The following is a 16,771-nucleotide window of genomic DNA, read 5'->3' as shown; positions in this document are numbered from 1 at the left end:
ACTTCCTGGGAGATTAAAACTATGTGCCGGACCGAGACTCGAACTCGGGACCTTTGCCTTTCGCGGGCAAGTGCTCTACCAACTGAGCTACCCAAGCACGACTCACGCCCCTTCCTCACAGCTTGACTTCCGCCAGTACCTCGTCTCCTACCTTCCAAACTTTGCAGAAGCTCTCCTACGAACATTCTTATCGGGCATCCTGTTCTGATGATAGTGCGAATGGATCGATTTACTGCCTGTCGAATCTCTGGAACAGTACTGATGCGAATGTCACTAAGTGGTTCCTTCATCTTCGGAATCAAATCAAAGTCTCCGGGGAGTATGGTGGATGGTACAGTACTTACCAGTCCCATCGACCGAACAGAGCAGCCACAGCTTGCGCTGTATACGGCCGCTCACTGTCGTGCAAAATTATGGGTGGTTTGGGCAGAAAGTGCGCCCTTCTTTCGCAAAGCTGGTGGCAGGAGATGCCCCAAAAACGAACAGCAATATTGCACATTGACGGTCTGCCGTGGAGGAACGTAATGCGTTAGGATAACACGATCACCATCACCGCTCGCCCACAAGTGACTGTGTTTCCCGCGATTGTGCGCACGCCGGTGACGTGGGATGGGCGAGTCCATTTGCTCGGAGATAAGGTAGGTATGTCAACAACGTGTGCTATCAGCGACAATAGTAGATTCCACTGCATAGTGTCTCCACAGCAGTGTTGCCACTATTTAAGTTCCAACCTACGCATATACATGGGGCAGTCAAATGAAAACGAGACACCTGTAAACTGTTTATTATTTCAAAAGTAGTCGCCAGAACTGGTAATAAATTAATCCCACTGTGAGACAAGTCATTTCCTTATGGAAAAATGTTGACGGTTGCCCACACAGACGTGATTGTACCAAGGCGTGCACCTCTTCGATGGAAGTAAATCGACAGCCAAGGAATTTTTTGTTCATGGTTCCAAAAAGACAGATATCGCATATGGATGGATCACGACTGTATTGAGGAAGCGTAACGGCTTCCTAGCGGAACTTCTGCTGTGTACTCAAAACAACGTTGGTAACAAGTGAGCCTCGAAGATTTCCCTTGTAAACCTGTTCTTGTTCATCCTGTGCATATGTCCATAAAATTTCAGCCTTCCTTTTCCAAAGGTCTCCATTATTCTTGTTGACTGTTTGTAAATCTCTCTCGATGGCCTCAGTATCAAACTTTCTTCAAAATGGTTCAAATGGCTCTAAGCACTATGGTACTTAACATCTGAGGTCATCAGTCCCCTAGACTTAGAACTATTTAAACCTAACTATCACATCCATGCCCGAGGCAGGATTCGAACCTGCGGCTGTAGCAGCAGCGCGGTTCCAGACTGAAGCGCCTAGAACCACATGGCCACAGCGGCCGGCAAACTTTCATCACGATAAACTACTTCGAATATTATTCTAAGGATTTTCCTTTTTTGATTTTTAATCTATCTTATTTCTGTTTGGTCATGAAACACAACAGTGTCTGCAGCCCAAAGTAAGCTTCTTCTGGTATAACTGCTATTCAATAATGCTTTAGTTTTGGATGGACAGAGATACATTTGTTTATTGTAATGACTCCACGTGAGCTTAAACGCCTTTTGTAATTCTGAGATTTTTTCTTCATTGGTTATTGTGTCCAATTACGATGATTGGATGATCTCTCCAAGACATTTAAAGTGTTTAACGTGTGACACTTCCCTGCATCGAGTTATAATGTGTAAATTATTTGCCCCTCTATTTCACATATTGAGTTTTCTCGTAAGAGATTTGTAGATCAGTGTTCAGTGAGATTTCTTAAGGCTTCTGTAGGGCACAATAGGCTTCTCCTCTATTGTTCGTCAGAACAGCGAGATCGTATGTAACAGCTCTTTTTAAACCCCGCATTGGATTCCTTTTATTTTGTTTTCCCATGTCTTCACAGTTTTATGCAAAGTTATGTTAAGTGTGAGGGAGAAAGTCCGTCTCCTTGGCGAACAGCTATGTGAATATGAAGTGCTTCTGAAGTTTCTTCCACGAATTTAACTTTGGAAGTTGTACCTGTTAAGGTCTGTGGAATAATTACTCTTGTTTTGCCGTTGATTTTGAATTTCTCTTAAGTATGGAGTGATGTCTATCTTTCTATCGGATCATAAGCTTTTTTAAAGCCGACAAAAATTACCAATACATCTTCTTATTTGCAAAACTGTCCTTAGGTTCTATATGTGTCGTGTGCAAGTGTAACCATGTGCTGCTAGAAGGTGTGGACAAGCGTATCTCTGTTGGGGGTCCGTGGATGAAGGTTGCCAGTCAGCTGAAACAACACTTTATTGACAACCTCGATCAGATATAGTTCAGTGTATCTGAAACAAACAGACTGAATATAGCGAGAGGTTAATTCTCAGACGCGCCGAGGCAGACGTTCTTTGTGGGCGGTAGCGACTAGCCTCCTTCCACTGCATGGCGGCGAACGGCAGCGTGGAGCTGTATGAGGCGCGGGAATATGACGGAGCTAGGGTCAGGCACTCAGGCAGAGGTCGTTGGTTTGTGACCCGTTGGAGACAGCGCCATAGATGGGATGAGCGTGGTTGCACGCTGATGAAGTCACGCGTGACGTCATAATGATGTATACACGCTGTATCGAAGACGACGGAGGCCGAGTATCGACTTTTGTTGTCGTTCGAGACACCGACATGCGTTAGCCATTTTTGCAGGCGGATTAAAGGAGCGGCTCATTATATCTTCAGTTGGTGTATTTACTGCATTTCCGGAAACTATTTATGTCTATTTTCTTTGGAAGTGTGAACCTCCCAACCTCTGGAGAAAAGACACGATTTGTAAACAGTAAAATTGAGTGTTTTTGAAGCTGCGTCACTGTGGCTCAGTCAGTTATATGCGGCTGTACGGTAATAGAGATCCCGCAATCGAAGCTAATGGAGGGCACGTATTTTTTTTAGTGCGAAAATTGATGCTGATGAGCAGCGTGACATGGAGTCCACGTTAAACTTGACGTAAATAGGGAATTACCTTAAAATGATCCAGTAGTTAAAATTAAAAACTGGAACATCTAGGCGCTTCAGTCTGGAACCGCGCGACCGCTATGGCCACAGGTTCGAATCCTGCCTCGGGCATGGATGTGTGTGATGTCCTTAGGTTAGTTAGGTTTAAGTAGCTCTAAGTTCTAGGGGACTGATGACCTCAGATGTTAAGTCCCATAGTGCTCAGAGCCATTTGATCCTTTTTTTTTTTTTTTTTTTTTTTTGAACGTCTAACGCCAAAATAATAGTTTGACAGATACCTACGACATTATCAAGCAATTAGACGTACTGGGATCATTGAAGAACTGCATCAGTGTGTCTGATATTGTCCTAGTAATTTATTGCTACCAATAGGGATAATTGAATCTGATCTTCAAACAGACTTTTGAGATTTTCAGTCTCACCAGGAAGGGAAATCCAATAGTGCTCAGAGCCATTTTTGAACATCAGGGAAATTATTAGTCATATCTAAAGCCAAGTTTAACTTCACATTTCGTTTCTGTGTACATGATAGGTACAGTATTTTTGCTGAAAATAGGTCACCGAAGAGCTTTTTCTCAAATACCAATTACTCATCACAATCATAAAAACTTAGAGCATGTCTAATTACAATGTATGTAAGCAAAGTAGCCTAGTCTTCACTGACACACACAACATTACGCGCTCCTGATAGACGTAGAAGGGCACAGCATGCTACAGATTACTTTTCCACTTAACTTAATACCTTCGTCCCATTTTACTCGAAACTCAGTATGTAGAGAATTCAATTCAGTATTCACCATCATTTGGAAACTGCAATTGAAGTACTTTTGCTAACTTCAAAATGTGTTGAAAGTGAGTGTGAGATGAGTAACGTTAACGAACCTGTGCAGTTTAATAATATAAAATACAATTTGCAATTATTATCAGCACAGTACAGCCACTTGAAACTGGTATTTGAGGAACAGCTCTTTGGTGCCCTATTTTCAGCAAAAATACTGTAGCCTAGGCCTACTCTAAAGTACAACAAGGTTTTCGCCTTATTCCGTAAATGAAACCAACAGATATAACAAAACAGTTGTAAGGGAGAAAATAGGATCTAACCTTCGTCATATCTCTGTTGCTAACAGCTGAATAACAGTAAACAAAACAAATACAGTCTCTCCAAAGCAAACCTTCAGCTGCCAACAAAAATTGTACAAACGTACATTTTGACTGGTGAACAAGATGAGCAAGGGGCAGTGAAATGTTTCCAGTTCATCATAACTATGTATTATGTGTGCAGTCAGAATAAACAAGAATCGAAAGAGATACCAACAGGCAACAAAGTATTAAATCAGCATTTGGTTCAAAGCGACCTGTTCTGACATTCTGTGATCATGGTGACGCTGAAAAAGAAGGTGAGACAGAAAAGGCCGAAATACTTATCATCTTTTTCCAAAATCGTTTCGCAGAGGAAGATTGCACTGTTCCCTCTCCTTTAAATCATCGTATGAACGTCGAAATGACGTTCGACAGTGACTAAGTGAAGAAAAGACCATTGACCTGACTGGATATCAGTTTGATGTTACACAGAGTATGCGAGAAAACTTAACCGTCTTTCAGCGATAGGTCTCTGGAAGAGAGAAGCATTCCAAATGATTGAAAAAAAAGCACAACTTTTCCCGTTTCAAGAAGGATTGTTGAACAGATGCGCAACACTACAGACCTATAGCTCTGATGTTGGTCTTTCATAGAATTCTAGAACATGTTTTATGACATTTGTGGAAACCGAAAATCTCCTCCGTAGGAATCAGCATGTGTTCCGAAAATAGTGACCCTATGAAACGTAGCTCACTCTTTTCGTCCATGAGCCCCAGAAAGCAGTAGACACAAGTGCCATGCTCCTTGACTTTCTGAAGGCATTTGTTAGGCCAACAGTTTCGTACTGAGATCTAATGTACAAAATATGAGCGTACAGACTATCAGACCAACTATGTAGATTGAATAGTGTCTAGCAAACAGAACACAACATGACATTTTCAACAGAGAGAAGTCTTCAGATGTGAAAGTAACTTTGGACGTGCCTCAAGGGAGTGTTACAGAACCATTACTTTTCGGTGATATATGAATAACCTAACAGCTAACGTCAGAAGTTCAGTAGGGCTGCACGTGGGTGATGCTGTCGTATACAGAGAAGCCACAACACTAGGAAACTGTAGCCAAATCCAGGAAGACTTGCAGAGGATCGACACTTGCTGCAAGGAGGAGCAGATGACCCTTAACATAAACAAATGTAACTCATCGTGAATACACAGACAGAAAAACCCTTTACTCTTTGATTACACGATTATAGCACAGTCACAGGAAGCAATAACTTCCATAAAATGTTTAGGTGTATGCATACAGAATTGTTTGTAATGGATCGACCACATAAAATTAATCACAGGTAAGGCTGTTGCCAGACTGAGATTAATGGGAAGCGTCCTCAGGAGATGTAGTCCACCAGCAAAAGAAGTAGCTTACAAAACATGTGTTCGACCAATGCGAATACTGTTCATCAGTATGCGATTCATACCAGACAGGATTGATAGAGAAAATAGAGAAGATTCAAAGAAGAACAGTGTGTTTTGTTACAGGTTCATTTGTTAAGCTCAGACAACTCCAATGCCAAACGCTGCAAGAGAGGTGTTCTGCATCACTATTTGGCCTACTGGTAAAATTATGAGAGCATACATTCCTAGAAGTGTCGATATTGTATCCTCCTACAAATATTTCGCGAAAAGACCATGAAGATAAAATTAGAGAGATTTGATCACACACACAAAGGCTTACCTGTAATCGTTCTTCCCACAAACTATTCACCACTGATATAAGAAAAGAGGGAAGTGGCAGTGGTATAAAAAGTGTTCTCTGGCAGACACTGTAATGTAAATGAGGCAAGGGATATCTAGTGGACGCCATGTCATTCTCTGCCTTTTGGTGTCATTCAGACATATGATGGAAGGGCATGTTCTGTGCACACTGGTCTCCTGGCTGTTTTGCAGAATTTTCAGACCATGGAGCCCCTACTACTCAGCCAGGTAGGTCCTCAGTTGGCATCACTAGGCTGAGCACACCCCCTACTAGTCCTGCCACCAAGGAATTATTTTTGGCAGTACCAGTAATCGAATCTAGTCCTCCACATGGTAGCCATCTACCTGGAACACTCAACTATGGAGGCAGACTTTTGTGTACAGCTTTACTATACATCTTAATATTCTTGTTGAGAAGGAATTGTATGTGCTCTGTAAAATGCATTGACGTTTACTTATAATTATTTATGCAGTAAGCAGATGGAATCCATAGAATGTGAATTGTCAAAGAATAAACTTATCACTCACTCAACTGATCAATGTAACACAAATAATTTGAATATACTTCTAAAATATGATACCAATAATTAAAGTTTACAAGTAGCAGAAAGACTTCACGTGTGCTCATCTCTTCGTGCATTTATAAATAGTTAATAGGGAAAATTTTGAGATAACAGTATAATCTTAAGTTGCAAATCAATTTATGTTTCTCAATATCAGCAAAAGTCTTTACTAAATACATAAAGTATTTTTAAAATGGTTCCTGTTTTCTTTTTTAACTTACAGTACAAAGTGATCTCTTATAAACTCCTGAAAAAATTCTTTACCTTGTAGCAGCTCATTAAATTTTGACTTGCTAATAAACAAATTATTTAGAAAATATGGTACCTCATTTTTACATCAAACTAGAATGAAATATTCCTTAGTGGTGGTGGGTTACTCTGCTGTGTTATAAAACTCATTTTATTATGTTTCTATAGGCATTCTTCATTCCACAAGGAAGCAATGACTTCAGTAAGCTGGTGAGATGCATGCAAAATGGTCCACCAAAACAAAAGGAAAACCAGAAACCAGAAGAACCAAATATTCCCTCAGCTGCTGATGTTGTCATAATAGGTGAAGCCTTATGGTTTTCTTTTTAATTTGAGAATTAATTTATAAATTACACCTTGTGTTTTGTATCATAATCTCATTTATAACAAGTTATGGACATTTTCCTTCTAGGGCTGGATACTTGTGCCATCATTACTTCTGTTATTTTACTGACAAATTGTGTACTAGTATAGCTAGCAGTATGCTAGATTTTGGTGTGGAAGGTGTATTTGTGTGAGGGTACATTTTGTCATGTTACTTCTTTACAAATCATCACCATTTGTTCTCGAATCATTGTGTTTGGAAATAACTGGAAGCTGGTATAGCTGTTGTATATTACAAAAAGGACTAAGATCATAATCCTTAGTAATACATCCAGACAAGAATGGACTGTATCAGAATTAAGTGACTTAAATTTAATTAATCTTGTATATACAGTTATCTATATCTTATTATTATGGTATTTATGTGTATGGTAATTTTAGCTGTAATTAGAAGTATTCATTATGTTAATCTTCTCTTAAGTGTGTCATTGCCTTTAACTGTTATATTTTCTGCCTTATTTGATTTCTTATCAGATCCAGTTCTAATGCTCAAGTCTTAATCAGTATAACATATAATCTACATCATATTCATCTACTACTAATATCATCAGATTTTTGGCAAACTTTAGGCTAAGGATATTTGGAGAAGGATTTACTGCCAGACATGCATGCAAGGTACACATCACCTTAATTCCTGAGGTATAATTCATTCTGCCCAGCATACAAGAGGAAGAACTCCAAAAAGGCATTTATAAAGCACACAGTTTAGACAAAAACATGATCTGTTCTGTAATCATATTTCTATTTCAGACGGAGTTCTGATTTCACCTAAAATGCACGAGGATAAAATTACCCTGCAATAGTCACATGCAGATTGACAGTCTGCATAGATGTATCTTTCCTTTCTTTTTCATCTCTTCAGATGAAGTAATCACATGACCTGAGTACCTTCCTGTTATCAACAGTGGTATGTCATTCCTTTGTTTCATTCTGACTAGAGCAGTTGTGCTGAAAGGTCAAGAATTGTGGACTGACAGTCCCACGTGAGACAAACCTTCAGTTTGAGAAAGAAACCAAAAAACATAATTCTAGTTTATTACATCAGCATAAACAGCTATGGGTTAAGAATTTTCAACTGTCAGCAGATATTTTAACTCTACCCAATTTTAACTCAGTCAATGTGAAATGTCAGTTATCTTTGTTGCATCAAAATATTTCAGGACTGAGAAATAAAATTAATGAATTAATTATCTGCATAGATGAATTAGAGTCTTCAAACCTAGCTGAAATTATCTGCCTCTCTGAACATCATGTGACCACTGGTATAGAACTTTTAAGTGTTACTGGTTTTAGGTTAGTATCTCACTTTTGTAGATCAGAAATGGAGAAAGGAGGAGTTGCCACATTCATCAGGAACTGTCACAAATTTAAGAACATAGACATTCATAAATTTTGCCTAGAATAGCATATGGAAGCATGTGCAACAGAAGTAGAATTACACAAAAAGTCCTTCACAATATTAGGTGTATATCGAGCACCTGCAGGTAACTTTAATCTGTTCGTAAACCACCTTGAAGCTGTACTGGCCCATTTAACAACCAAAAACAAAGAAATAGTGGTTACTGGTGGTTTCAATGTAGATTTCCTTAAGGATTCTCCCAATAAAAACTTATCTGAGTTAGTAACACTATCATTCAACTTAATTCCCACTGTTAAGTTTCCCACTAGGGTAGAAAATTGCTCACAAACAGCCATTGATAATATCATTATAGAAAAGTCCAATGAACAAAATTATATTACAAAACCAACAGTCAATGGCCTCTCAGACCATGACATGCAGTTCCTTCTGTTAAATGTTAACACTGAACTGAATATAAAATCTGTTAAATCTGAGCTCAAGAGGGTAATCAATAAGCCAAAAATTGATCATTTTAGGACACTCCTCAGAGACATTAACTGGACTGATGTTTACAGTGCTCACGGCATGAATGAAAAATATAACACTTTTGCTAAAAAAGTGCTTACCTTATTCGAACACTGTTTTCCCCCAAAACTTACCAAAGTTAGAGCAAAGTCTACAAAGAAAACATGGATTACTCAAGGAATAGGGGTATGTTGTAAAAAAAAGAAATGTGTATCTGTCAATCCAAGACAGTTCCAATGTTGATGCTATAGCACATTACAAGAAATTCTGCAAAATATTAAAGACTGTAATATGGGCATCAAAGCAAATATATTACAAGGAAAAGACAGTCATATCAGATAACAAAATAAAGACAATATGGGATATAGTGAAGGAGGAGACCGGTAGAACAAGATATGAAGAGGGACAAATAGCATTAAGAGTAAATGACACATTGGTGACAGATGTGCATAGTGTTACAGAACATTTTAACAAACATTTCATAACTGTTACTGAAAAGATGGAGTTGTCAGGTTTGGTAGATGCTGCTGTGGAATACCTCAGACCTGATATTTCAAGTAATTTCCATAATATGAATTTGACCCTCACTACCCCAGCAGAAATAATGTCCATCATAAAATCTTTAAAATCAAAAACATCTAGTGGGTAAGATGAAATATCAACAAAGTTAATTGAAGAATGTAATTCTGAGTTAAGTAACGTATAAGCTATCTTTGTAACCAGTCGCTTATCAGTGGAATATTTCATGAACGGTTAAAATATGCTGAAGTTAAGGCACTGTTTCAGAAGGGAGATAAGGAAATTGCATCAAATTTCTGTCCTATTTCACTTTTGCCACCATTCCCAAAAATCTTAGAAAATGTAAGGTACAATTGGCTTCATAACCATCTTATCTCGATTAACATACTGTCAAAGACACAGTTTGGATTTCTAAAGGGTTCTGATATTGAGAACACTATCTATACTTACAGTGAAAATGTGCTTAATTCGTTAGGTAAAAAATTGCAGGCAGCTGGTATATTTTGTGATGTGTCAAAGGCATTTGACGGTGTAAATCGCAATAGCATTTTAAGTAAATTGGAATATTATAGTGTAACAGGAAATGCTGCAAAATGTTTCAAATCTTATATCTATGGCAGGAAACAAAGGGGGTTATTAGGAAAGAGACACGTATCAAGCTATCAGGCATCATCCAACTGGGAATTAACTACATGTTGGGTTCCACAAGGTTCTATTTTAGTTTTAGAACTGTCAGTCTGCATGGAGATAAATCTACATTTGCAAGTAAAAATCAACAAAGTAATTGTGAATATATAATTTACTATGTTTAAATTTATATAGCAGCTTGGACTCCTACATGTTCTGAAACAAGCTGGTAAGACAACAGGTGCAGGAAATGACTTATTCTAGTGCAGCTGTCTGGGTTACTGGTAGTATGAATGACTACAGAACTGATGCCTCCAACTTTCATTAGGGTGTAAAATATGACCATAGGCAATTAGCAAGCATGTCTTGTGCAGCTGTAGACAGCATACAATTGTCACACATGTCTACACCGCTTTTCGTCTTGTTGTACATAACTATCATTTCTGCTTTGTCTATCTCTTCATCAACACTGTCATCATAGTGGAGACTGGATACAACATTTTTGCCTTTCTTAGGAATGAGTGGTACATGTGCACAAGATTTTCTTAAGGCAAATTAAAACCTTCTGGATGCTTACCTGGCTTTGTGAATTCAAGTGACAATTCCATTCTACAAAAATATATAAATAGAACAGTTAACTGATGTGCCCTAATAAAATAATGCAACTGACAGAAAGTAACATCACAATAAAAAGAAACCCCTTGAGAATAAAGTATAATATGTCTATAATGGCTTCCCTTTTACTGTTTCTCCTAAAGGTAACAATGCAAATTATATCAAATGTTACTAGATTAGATTAGATTAGATTTACTTTCATTCCAATTGATCCATAGTGAGGAGGTCCTCCAGGATGTAGAACATGTCAGTAAAACAACAGTACATGACAAATATTTACAACTCAAACAAATAAGCTAATGTACCATTCCACAGGTCCCAAGTGGAATGATCATCACTTTTTAATGAACGCTGTATGAAAGAATCAGTTTACAAATACTAATGCACTAAATTTAAAATAAAAAAGTTTATTTATTTATTTCTAAGGTAATAAACGTGTAATACAACTACAACAAAGAACACATGCACAAAGAAAGAAAATATGTTATGTGGACATGTGTCCAGAAATGCTAACTTTCCATGTTAGAGCTCATTTTATTACTTCTCTTCAAATCACATTAATCATGGAATGGAAACACACAGCAACAGAAGGTACCAGCGTGACTTAAAACACTTTGTTACAGGAAATGTTCAAAATGTCCTCCATTAGCGAGGATACATGCATCCACCCTCCTACGCATGGAATCCCTGATGCGCTGATGCAGCCCTGGAGAATGGCGTATCGTATCACAGCCATCCACAATACGAGCACAAAGAGTCTCTACATTTGGTACCGGGGATGCGTAGACAAGAGCTTTCAAATGCCCCCATAAATGAAAGTCAAGAGGGTTGAGGTCAGGAGAGCGTGGAGGCCATGGAATTGGTCCGCCTCTACCAATCCATCGGTCACTGAATCTGTTGTTGAGAAGAGTATGAACACTTCGACTGAAATGTGCAGGAGCTCCATCATGCATGAACCACATGTTGTGTTGTACTTGTAAAGGCACATGTTCTATCGGCACAGGTAGAGTATCCCGTATGAAATCATGATAACGTGCTCCATTGAGCGTAGGTGGAAGAACATGGGGCCCAATCAAGACATCACCAACAATGCCTGCCCAAACGTTCACAGAAAATCTGTGTTGATGACGTGATTGCACAATTGCGTGCGGATTCTCATCAGCCCACATATGTTGATTGTGAAAATTTACGATTTGATCATGCTGGAATATTCCGTAAAGAGAACATTTGCACTGAAATGAGGATTGACCCATTGTTGGATGAACCATTCGCAGAAGTGTACCTGTGGAGGCAGATCAGCTACTGATAGTGCCTGCACATGCTGTACATGGTACGGAAACAACTGGTTCTCCCGCAGCACTCTCCATACAGTGATGAGGTCAATGTTAACTTGTACAGCAGCAACTTCTCTGATGCTGACATTAGGGTTATCGTCAACTGCACGAAGAATTGCCTCGTCCATTGCAGGTGTCCTCGTCGTTCTAGGTCTTCCCCAGTTGCAAGTCATAGGCTGGAATGTTCCGTGCTTCCTAAGACGCCGATCAATTGCTTCAAACGTCTTCTTATCAGGACACCTCAGTTCTGGAAATCTGTCTCGATACAAACGTACCACGCCATAGCTATTGCCCTGCGATAATCCATACATCAAATGGGCATCTGTCAACTCTGCATTTGTAAACATTCCACTGACTGCAAAACCACGTTCGTGATGAACACTAACCTGTTGATGCTACGTACTGATGTGCTTGATGCTAGTACTGTAGAGCAATGAGTCGCATGTCAACAAAAGCACTAAAGTCAACATTACCTTCCTTCAATTGGGCCAACTGGCAGTGAATCAAGGAAGTACAGTACATACTGACAAAACTAAAATGAGCTCTAACATGGAAATTAAGCATTTCCGGACACATGTCCACATAACATCTTTTCCTTATTTGTGTGTGAGTAATGCTTCCTGAAAGTTTGGCTGTACCTTTTTGTAACACCCTGTATGTATGTATATACTCACAAATCAGTAGGTTTTACTGAGAAATTCATCAATGGAATAGAAGGAGTTGGTCACCAATAAATCCTTTAGGCTTCTCTTAAACTGAATTTCATTAGTTGTTAAGCTTTTCATGGCTGCTGGCAAGTTATTGAAAATGTGTGTTCCTGAATAATGCACACCTTTTTGAACAAGACTAAGTGACTTTAAATCCTTGTGAAGATTATTATTATTTGTAGTATTGATTCCATGAATTGAGCTGTTGGTTTGAAAAAGTGATAAAATTTTTTATGACAAATTTCATTAAGGAATAAATATATTGAGAAGCAGTAGTTAGTATCCCTAGTACCCTAAACAGGCTTCTGCAGCATGTTCTTGAGTTCACACCACATATAACCCTTACTGCATGTTTTTGTGCCCAGAAAACTTTAGCTTAGCTTGATGAATCACCCCAAAAAATAAACCCATATGGAATGAAAGTATGCATAGTATGCCAGCTTTTTCATTTTTATATCCCCTATGTCTGACACAATTCGCATTGCAAATGGAGATTTGTTAAGACGCTTCAGAGGTTCTGTGGTGTGCTTTCCCCAGTTGAATTTATTATCAAGCTGTAATCCCAAGAATTTAACACTGTCCTCTTCTTCTATCTTCTTGTCATTGTATGTTAGACATATACATGTGGGACACCCCTTACAAGTTCTGAACTGCATGTAGTGTGTTTTTTCAAAGTTTAGTGACAAGGAATTGGCTAGGAACCAGTGATTAATGTCCACAAATATTTTATTTGCTGATCTTTCTAAGACTACACTTGATTTGCTATTTATTGCTATGTTTTATCATCAACAAACAAAACGAACTTGGCAACTGGTAATGTTACCGATGAAAGGTCATTGATATACACAAGAAAAAGTAAGGGCCCCAAAATGTAATTAGTTCCCAGTTGGATGATGCAGGATAGCTTGATACATGTCTCTTTCCTAATAACACCCTTTGTTTCCTGCCAGAGATATAAGATCTGAACCATTTTGCAGCATTTCCTGTTACACTATAATATTCTAATTTACTCAAAAGGATATTGTGATTTACACAGTCAAATGCCTTAGACAGATCACAAAATATACCAGTTGCCTGCAATTTTTTGTCTAATGAATTAAGCACATTTTCACTGTAAGTGTAGATAGCCTTCTCTGTATCAGAACCCTTTAGAAATCCATAGTATGTTGTTTGAGATAAGGTGGTTACATTTTCTAAAATTTTTGAGAATGTTGGCAACAGTGAAATTCGATGGAAAAAGTTTATGCTATTTCTTTATCTCCCTTCTTAAATAGTGGCTTAACTTCTGCATATTTCAACCATTCAGGAAATATTCCACTGATAAACGACTGGTTACACAGATAGCTTAATATGTTACTTAGCTCAGAATCACCTTCTTTAATTAACTTTGTTGATATTTCATCTTACCTACTAGATGTTTTTGATTTTAAAGATTTTATGATGGACATTATCATCTGTCACCAATGTATCATTTACTCTTAATGCTATTTGTCCCTCTTCATGTCTTGTTTTACCAGTCTCCTCCTTCACTATGTCCCATATTGTCTTTATTTTGTTTTCTGATATGACTAGCTTTTTCTTGTAGTATATTTGCTTTGACGTCCATATTACAGTCTTTAATATTTTGTAGTATTTCTTGTAATGTGCTATAGCATCAACATTGGAACTGTTTTGGATTGACAGATACTCATTTCTTTTTGTTTTACATGATACCCCTATTCCTTCAGTAATCCATGGCTTCTTTGTAGACTTTGCTCTAACCTTGGTAAGTTTTGGGGGGAAACAGTGTTTGAATAAGGTAAGCACTTTATTAGCAAAATTGTTATATTTTTCATTCATGCCATGAGCACTGTAAACATCAGTCCAGTGAATGTCCTAAAATAATCAATTTTTGGCTTACTGATTACCCTCTTGAGCTCATATTTAACAGATTTTATATTCTGTTCAGTATTAACATTTAACAGAAGGAACTGCATGTCATGGTCTGAGAGGCCATTGACCATTGGTTTTGTAATATAATTTTGTTCATTGGACTTTTCTATAATGATATTATCAATGGCTGTTTGTGAGCAATTTTCTACCCTAGTGGGAAACTTAACAGTGGGAATTAAGTTGAATGATAGTGTTACTAACTCAGATAAGTTTTTATTGAGAGAGTCTTTAAGGAAATCTACATTGAAACCACCAGCAACCACTATTTCTTTGTTTTTGGTTGTTAAATGGGCCAGTACAGCTTCAAGGTGGTTTACGAACAGATTAAAGTTACCTGCAGGTGCTTGATATACACCTAATACTACGAAGGATTTTTTGTGAAATTCTACTTCTGCTGCACATGCTTCCATTATGCTGTTCTAGCAAAATTAATGAATATCTATGTTCTTAAGTTTATGACAGTTCCTGATGAATGTGGCAACTCCTCCTTTCTCCATTTCTGATCTACAAAAGTGAGATACTAACCTAAACCCTGTAACACTTAAAAGCTCTATACCAGTAGTCACATGATATTCAGAGAGGCAGATAATTTCAGCTAGGTTTGAAGACTCTAATTCATCTATGCAGATAATTAATTCATTAATTTTATTTCTCAGTCCACGAATATTTTGATGCAATAAAGATAGCTGACATTTCACATTGACTGAGTTAAAATTGGGTAGGGTTAAAATATGTGCTGACAGTTGAAAATTCTTAACCTATAGCTGTTTATGCTGATGTAATAAACTAGAATTATGTTTTTTGGTTTCTTTCTCAAACTGAAGGTTTATCTCAGTTCTAACCTCTCATAAAATTTTCTTTCTTTCTGTCCTCCCTACCCTAAAAAAATGGTCTTTTGTGAACCCTATTAGCACTGGTATTTTACCACTCATGACAGTGCCTCCCCCCTGTAACTTTCCTGCTATTTTCCTAGCCAATTTCCCCTTCCCCTTTCTGTTGAGGTGAAGGCCATGCGTAGTATAATCCCACTTATTGAGACAATCAACAGGAACCACACCAATGTGTGACCCTGCTCCTGACATAAGCAGCCGTTCCAGCTCCAAATTAACTCTGTTGACAGAAGAGTTCAAATGAGGTCAGTCATGGCACCCAAGAACAGATACAAACTCATCACTAGTATGCTTCGATGTTGATGAAATCTTTGCCAGGTCACACTCTATACTGTACCCAGGGTATCTGTCAATACTGTTACCTGCCCCACCCACTATAACCACAGTGTCTTCCTTAGTGAAATCTTTGCATAGTGATCCTAAATTCTCTGTCATCTGCTCAAGGCCAGCACTAGGTTTAAAAAAATTGGTGACCTTGTATTCTGATCCTAGTTCATCCTGCAAAAGTTGGCCAACACCTCTTCCATGGGAACTACCTAACAACAACACTTTCTTTCTCTTTACTGATTTCCCTAGAGTCTTACTTTTCAATTTTCTGCTGAAAGTTTGTTGTGCCCTGTCTACACCTGCAACTGCTTGGGGCTCACCAGCTTCTAACTGAAGCAACAGGTCAAATCTATTTTCCACATTCACCACAAAGCTGCCAGACAAAGTTCTAGGCCTGTTCCTCCTGTTGCCTCTTGCCACTTCCAACCTCTCTTTACCCTCCTCCCTCCCTAACCTGTCAAGATCTCTCCTGGCCTTGTATCACTCAGCCTGAAGGGCAGCAATTTTCACCTCCTGTTCTAGTATCTTCCTGTCTCTACTACAAATCCTACAAAACCACTGATGAGTCTCATTTACTTCCCTTATCCCCACGCCACTACAGTCACCCATATGGAAAAAACTACAACACCCATCACACCAAAGCCCCGACCTAACAACTCTACGGCAAGTCCAGCACTTTTCACTCATAATAAACATAATAGTTTATTAAGAATAAGTCAGTTAAATTACAGATCAACACAAAAATATGGTTCCGCAAATTTGGCCTATACACAACTGTGTGTAACCAAAAGCAACAGTGCAAAGTTTCTGAAACAACAACTTAAACTTTATGCTACTTTCCGGAAATGCTAGTTAAATAATGAAGAGGTACACTAAGTTAAATTGCTGGAGAGAGCAAGGAACAACTAAACGAAATTAT

At 38.3% G+C, this 16,771-nt stretch overlaps 1 protein-coding gene across 1 annotated transcript in view; it reads left to right on the top strand.

Annotated features, from left to right (window-relative positions):
* Positions 1 to 16,771, top strand: part of LOC126299609 (sarcosine dehydrogenase, mitochondrial) — a 274,922-nt gene that overhangs the window by 58,911 nt on the left and 199,240 nt on the right. Inside the window, exon 3 of the mRNA XM_049991642.1 lies at positions 6,822 to 6,957. Coding sequence (XP_049847599.1) covers positions 6,822 to 6,957 — 136 coding nt within the window. The remainder of the gene's footprint in view (positions 1 to 6,821; positions 6,958 to 16,771) is intronic.

Source organism: Schistocerca gregaria, chromosome X (genome assembly GCF_023897955.1).
Source record: "Schistocerca gregaria isolate iqSchGreg1 chromosome X, iqSchGreg1.2, whole genome shotgun sequence".
NCBI lineage: Eukaryota > Metazoa > Arthropoda > Insecta > Orthoptera > Acrididae > Schistocerca > Schistocerca gregaria.
The sequence above is the reverse complement of the archived record's forward strand: the minus strand, read 5'-3'. Positions and strand labels throughout refer to the sequence as shown.